General features: G+C 34.2%; 2 protein-coding genes across 2 annotated transcripts; both read left to right on the top strand.

Annotated features, from left to right (window-relative positions):
• Positions 1-52: 52 nt before the first annotated feature.
• LOC119663121 (uncharacterized protein K02A2.6-like) lies at positions 53-2,770 on the top strand. The gene has a single exon (XM_038072782.1). It carries the CDS (start codon positions 53-55, stop codon positions 2,768-2,770), a length of 2,718 nt encoding a protein of 905 aa, XP_037928710.1.
• A 75-nt stretch (positions 2,771-2,845) lies between these two features.
• Positions 2,846-3,709, top strand: LOC119663126 (uncharacterized protein K02A2.6-like). Its single transcript, XM_038072793.1, has one exon. It carries the CDS (start codon positions 2,846-2,848, stop codon positions 3,707-3,709), a length of 864 nt encoding a protein of 287 aa, XP_037928721.1.
• Positions 3,710-6,805: the final 3,096 nt, after the last annotated feature.

Consider the following 6,805-nt stretch of genomic DNA (forward strand, 5'->3'; position numbering starts at 1 on the left):
ATTCAAACTGAATGATTTAACTACAGATCAATTTAAGTGTCTAATATTCATTATGGGGTTAAAGTCACCATCAGAATTTGAATTACGCACAAAAATGTTAAATAAATTGGAAAATGAAAGCACGAAAGTCACGTTGGAGACCTTATCAACAGAATGCCAAAAGATACTAAATTTAAAAGTCGATACAATGCTCATAGAAAGCAATGCACAGGTAAATCGTTTACGTGTCAATAACCATAAAACTGAAAAACAAATCAAAAATAATGGCAAGTCAAAAGAATCTTCAAGTTTACCGAAAACACCTTGTTGGTTTTGTGGTGAATTTCATTACTCGCGGCACTGTCCATTCAAAAATCACAAATGCGACAGATGCAAACTTGTCGGGCATAAAGAAGGATATTGCAAATACCGAAAAACTCAAAATGAAAATCAAAAATACCATAAAATTGATAAGGGCCGTCAATTCAATTCAAAAAGTATCTTCACTACAAACAAAGTCAATATGATTAAACGCAAATACATATTAGTCAAAATTAATGGCACACCATTAAATTTGCAACTTGACACAGCATCAGATATAACAATAATTTCTGAAGACAATTTCAAAAAAATCAAAGCCGATAATGTTAGCGAATCAGAACATACAGCACGCAGCGCAACAGATGAGTTACCATTGTCAGCAAAATTCAAATGCAACGTAGAATTTCGAAATCAACAGCAAAGTTTAACTTGTTTTGTTACTCCTATACAAAATCTCAACGTAATGGGTTTAGATTGGATACAAGAATTGAACTTATGTAATATGTCAATCAATTCTATTTGTAATAGTATTTGTGAAAATCAGGATAGTATTCAATTGTGTTCAAATCCCAATAAAGATACTCACCTGAAACATTTTTTTTCAGATGTATTCGATGGCAAAATGGGGTTATGCACTAAAACAAAAGCAGTAATCACAACGAAACCAAACGTTCAGCCAGTATTTAGGTCAAAGCGTCCAGTTGCATATGCGGTACAACAACTAGTTGAAGATGAACTCAAAAGACTCCAAGAATTAAAGGTTATTTCACCAGTAAACTTCTCCGCATGGGCAGCACCTATAGTTGTTGTGAAAAAAACAAACGGAAACGTACGCATATGTGCTGATTTCTCAACTGGTCTAAACAACTGCCTCGAATCACATCAATACCCATTACCATTACCAGAAGATATATTCTCAAAATTGGCAAATTCAAAAATATTTAGCCATATAGATTTATCGGATGCATTCTTACAAATCGAGGTTGATGACGCATCGAAACATCTACTAACAATAAATACACACATCAGGCTATTCCAGTACAACAGAATGGTTTTTGGAATAAAAACATTTCCAGCAATTTTTCAACAAATTATGGACCAAATGTTAGCAGGACTAAATTGCACTGCATCATATATTGATGACATATTTGTTTCCGGTAAAACAGCATCTGAACATACAGACAATTTATATGCAGTTCTTACAAGGGTACGTGATTATGGGTTTAAATTAAAATACGAAAAATGTAATTTCTTTAAAACTGAAATTAAGTATTTAGGGTACATCATTAATCAAGAAGGGTTAAAACCTGATCCAGAACGTATTGCCGCTATCAAGCAAATGCCAGAACCATCAAATATTACAGAATCACGTTCTTTTCTTGGCGCAATAAATTTTTACGGGAAATTTGTTCCGAAGATGCGTGAGTTAAGAGGACAACTTGATAATTTACTTAAGTTAAATGTAAAATGGAAATGGGACGCGGTACATCAGAAGTCTTTCCATCATCTTAAAACTATAATGTCATCAAATTTATTATTATGCCATTATGATCCAAATCAGAAGCTAATTGTAGCTGCTGACGCATCAAACTATGGGTTAGGCGCATGCATCATGCATGAATATTCAGATAGATCCATTAAACCTATTTGCCATGCTTCACGTTCTCTCACTCCGGCAGAACAAAAATATAGCCAGATAGAAAAAGAAGGACTTGCACTCATATTTGCAGTTACCAAATTTCATAAAATGTTGTATGGAAGAAGATTTATATTGCATACCGACCATAAGCCTTTACTGACTATTTTCGGAAGAAAAACAGGCATTGCTATACGTCAAGCTAATCGTCTTCAAAGATGGGCAATTCAGCTTTTAGCATACGATTTTGAAATAAGATTCATTTCAACAAACAGTTTCGGATACGCTGATGTATTATCTAGACTTATAAACAACAACGAAAATATTTCTGAAAATTACGTTGTAGCATCAATCAAATTAGAAAGAAGTGTAAATTCAATTATAGTTAACACTATAAATGCTTTACCAGTAACACATAAAATGATCACATATGAAACAGCAAAAGATCCAATTCTAAAACAAATAATATATTATATTACAAATGGTTGGCCTAACAAAACAATAAATAATAGAGAATTACAAGCATTTTTACACAGGAAAAATGAGTTATCATTAATAAATGAATGTGTTGTGTACGGTGAACGTATTGTTGTCCCACAAGTCTACAAAAAACGTGTACTTAAACAATTACATCGTGGTTATCAAGGTATTGAGCGTACCAAGGCATTAGCACGGAGTTTTGTATATTGGCCAAACATTGATACTGATATAAAAACATTTATTCAAAATTGCAATCAATGTGCAAATGCAGCAAAGATGCCTACGAAAACATTACTTCATTCTTGGCCCACACCAAGCGAACAGTGGGAGCGGGTGCATATAGACTTTGCTTGACCGATAGAAGGATGGTATTTTTTGGTTATTGTCGACGCATATTCAAAGTGGCCGGAAATTGTTCAAACAAAAACAATGTCATCACAAGCAACCGTGAATATTTTAAATGATATTTTTGCCCGATTTGGTCTGCCAAAAACAATCGTATCAGATAATGGAACACAGTTTCGTAGTGAACATTTTGAACAATTCTTAAAACATAACGGCGTTGAACATCTATATTCCAGCCCTTACTATCCAATGTCGAATGGTCAAGCTGAAAGGTTTGTAGACACTTTCAAAAGATCTTTAAAAAAATTAGAAGGAGAGGGGACGATCACACAAAATTTATGCACATTTCTTCAGACATATCGTTCAACACCGAATGTAAACTCACCAGAGAAGCGATCTCCAGCAGAAGTCATGTTCGGAAGGAAAATGAGAATAAATTTAGATTTGCTGCAGCCAAAAAAGCTACACAATGCAAAGTTAAGTCCAAATAAATTCAAAATGGAAAAGCAATTTAACAAAAGGCACGGTGCCAAGGAAATAAAATACTTTCCATCAGATAAAATTTACGCCAACATTCCAAATGGAGTTAACCGTTTCAAATGGATGCCTGGGGAAGTCATTGAGGAAAAAGGAAAAGTAATGTACAATATTATTCTGAACAATGGAAAATTAATTCGAATTCATTGTAATCAATTACGAAAGCGCTACCACGATCAAAATAATAACCACAGGTTTTGGGAAGCTGCACTAGATGTGTATGACTTACCGCAACAATCAGATCAGTTTACAAAAGCACTCAACAATCAGACACTGCCTAATATTCTACCACTATCGACATCGCCAACCGAGTTACCCATAATGCCTACAACAATTTTAACACCTACATCACCTGTTCTTCGTAGGACAACACGTAATCGCAAAGCAGTCACTAGGTTTCAACCACAGTAAAACATTTCGAAAAGGGAAGGTGTTACGATATAAAATCAATTATCGTAACGAGATGGCATCACTAAGGTGATCAGCTGTTTTGGAGCATGCGAAGAAGGAGAGATAGAAAAAAGCGCGTGCACATGTAATAATTAATTGATAATTGAATAAATGATTTTGAATAAATAAAAAAGAGAATTATCTAAACACAGAAATATAACAGACATTTTGATCACTAATAAACAATATTTCCTCACGTGCATTGATAAATTTTCGAAATTCGCTGTTAAAATTCCAACAGCATCTCGATCTTCTCCAGATGTTAAACTTGCGCTCATACAAATACTCTCTATATTTAAAAACACTAAAATACTCGTGTCTGACAACGAAAGTGCCCTACGATCGAACACTATTACGACATTTTTAAGGGATCATTTTTCAATTGAACAATTTTTTGTTCCTGCCAACCACAGCGAAAGTAATGGTCAAGTGGAAAAATTTCATTCAACCCTTCTTGAAATAGCACAATGTGTAATGGCACAGCAAAATATAACCAGTATAAAAGAAGTAATTTTGATATCAAACTTTAAATACAATAATAGTATCCATTCCGTAACAGGTAAAAAGCCTAAAGACCTACTATATGATTCCACACCAGTAGTGATTAAAGACAATATAGAAAAACTAAAAGAAGCTCAAAGCAAATCGCTAGAACGTTTTAACATAAAAGCTTTAACTAAAACCTATCACCCTGGCGAAATTGTCTTTGTTAAACGCAATAAGCGAATAGGAAATAAGTTTAGTAAAATTTTTATACAGACCACAATAGAAAGAGATACTGGCACTACAGTACAAATTAATGGCAAAACTATTCATAAAAGTAATCTAAGATAAACACTCTATTACAGGACAGAATCGATGAATTGACTAGTATAATTAACACCATGCAGCATAATACCAACAGTAATGCTATGCATAAAGAAATCGTTTAATTTTCGAAGATATTACAGACATTGAGAACGTACAAATAAGTATAAACAATATTTTAAGTTTGGCTAAAATCAACATATTACAGAATGTTATTATAATTATGTTATGTTAAAATTATTTTAAATTATGTTATATTAAAATTTTTTTCCGTTGTTTACAATAAGTCTATTATAAAGTTAGAAATAAACCATGTACCAGTCTGTAGAAAAAAATTAAAACCTGTCCGGAAATGTATTGAAAATGTCGCTGCCAACATCTGTTAACCAATAATTTCTTAGTGTGCCTTACAACTGTTAAATTAGAATACAGGAAACTGCTTTAAAATAAATTAAAAATCGAAACGAGGACGTTTCTAATTAAGTATGGGAGGGGTTAACAACGTAAACATTGAAGCGCTGCGGATTTAGTGGTGTCAGCGGATAATATATTTTTTAATAAATATTATCATATTTATTTTAATATATTATTTAACATACTTATATCAATTGTAAAATATTAATAATAAAGAATTCGTATGTAACCAATTTCCAGACACTACGTCAGCATAAGATCATATTTCTTTTTGCATTTCTATGCTGAAGTACGTGTCGAACAGCAAAATCAATAAATGCGTTTTCAGTTTTAGAAAAGCGCTTCATAGGAAGCTAACGTGTTTTATTTAATTTTGTGAGTTAAGTCTTCATAGAAGACAGAACAATTAAATAAAATAACAATTGTGCCAAGACAATTGTTAACTTATATAATGATTGGAGATTTGAGCATTAATAATAATACAAATCCTATAATGATGATTAGAGGTTTGAGCATTAATAATAATACAAGTTGATTATAATGAAAATAAAATATGATAAGAACAATAAAAATAATTAAAACATAGAACATGAAACACGGAACACTTATTGATTGGACTTCAATAAAATTTCAAGAAAACCCGTAATCTCTAAGGAAGACAAAAAGGAACCTGTATCGAAGCGCCAGCGCTCATTAGATGAGTCAGCTTCGAAGCCAGATGCCAAAAAGGCAAAATGTACGGGAATCAGCGGCAATTTCTCAACACACTGCTGATCCCTTATCGAAAGTGGGCAATAATAAGCCTGCTTCCATGACCGAAGTGAGTCCGGTCATTTCGGTGTCTGCTCCTTCGCCAGCTCACTCAATTACATCAGAGGAGAGCATAGGCATGCGCTATCTTTTCGATGAAGACGAACTCCTAATGAGTAATGATTCTGAGCAAGTTAACCTGCATCATAGCAAGGCTGCATCCGCCAGTCTATGGTCCTGATACAAGAACCATGGATTTATAAGGATCTTGTATGCGGAATCAGGGCTAAAAACTACAACCTATTTTATGCGGTAAATAAGGGTAAGCCTAGGTCCTGCATAGTGGTTAACAAAAAATTTAATGCTCTCTTACTTTCACAATATAGTGATGGTAATCAAACCGAGGTATCAAGGGCTCCTGGGGCCAAATATGGACAGTATCTGGTACATGACCATGCCACACTACCATCGAATATTCTGGTACAGCTAACGAGCAGCGCCAGAAGACTCGCAGTAGAGTTTCTAATAGGTTGCGATGCCAACGCTCACCATGAGGTTTGGGGCAGCTCAAACACTAATGAAAGAGGGGAGTTACTTTTTGATTTTGTATTTAGTAACAATCTTTTCATCTGCAGTGATGGCAATATGCCAACTTTTATTACAAAAAACAGGCAGGAAGTGTTAGATGTCACTCTTGCTACTGCTAGGCTTCACGAATCGGTCAAGAACTGGAAAGTGTCCACTCAACACTCGTTCTCAGACCATATGATTCTAGAATTCACCTTAACCTTGGATGAACCGAACATCTACAATCAAAAAACGTTTAGAAATGTTAAAAACACAAACTGGACGAATTATAATGCAGCGCTAAGTGAGCTGCTTTTAACCATTTCCTCCGATCCCCCTGGGAACACTTTTGATCTAGACAATCAAGTCCAAGATCTCACCTCAGTGCTTAACGAAGCTTTCAATTATGCCTGTCCCCTCACACAACCTAGTAGAAAATGTGACCCACCTTGGTGCAATAAGCATTTAGGTCTTTTACGAAAGGAGTGTAGGAGACTCTTCAATTGAGCAAAATTATAT

Source organism: Teleopsis dalmanni, chromosome 1 (genome assembly GCF_002237135.1).
Source record: "Teleopsis dalmanni isolate 2A chromosome 1, ASM223713v2, whole genome shotgun sequence".
Lineage (NCBI taxonomy): Eukaryota > Metazoa > Arthropoda > Insecta > Diptera > Diopsidae > Teleopsis > Teleopsis dalmanni.

Excerpts from the sequence above, each read along its gene's own strand:
- LOC119663121 (XM_038072782.1), top strand. The coding sequence starts at position 53 with ATGGGGTTAAAGTCACCATCAGAATTTGAATTACGCACAAAAATGTTA.
- LOC119663126 (XM_038072793.1), top strand. The coding sequence starts at position 2,846 with ATGTCATCACAAGCAACCGTGAATATTTTAAATGATATTTTTGCCCGA.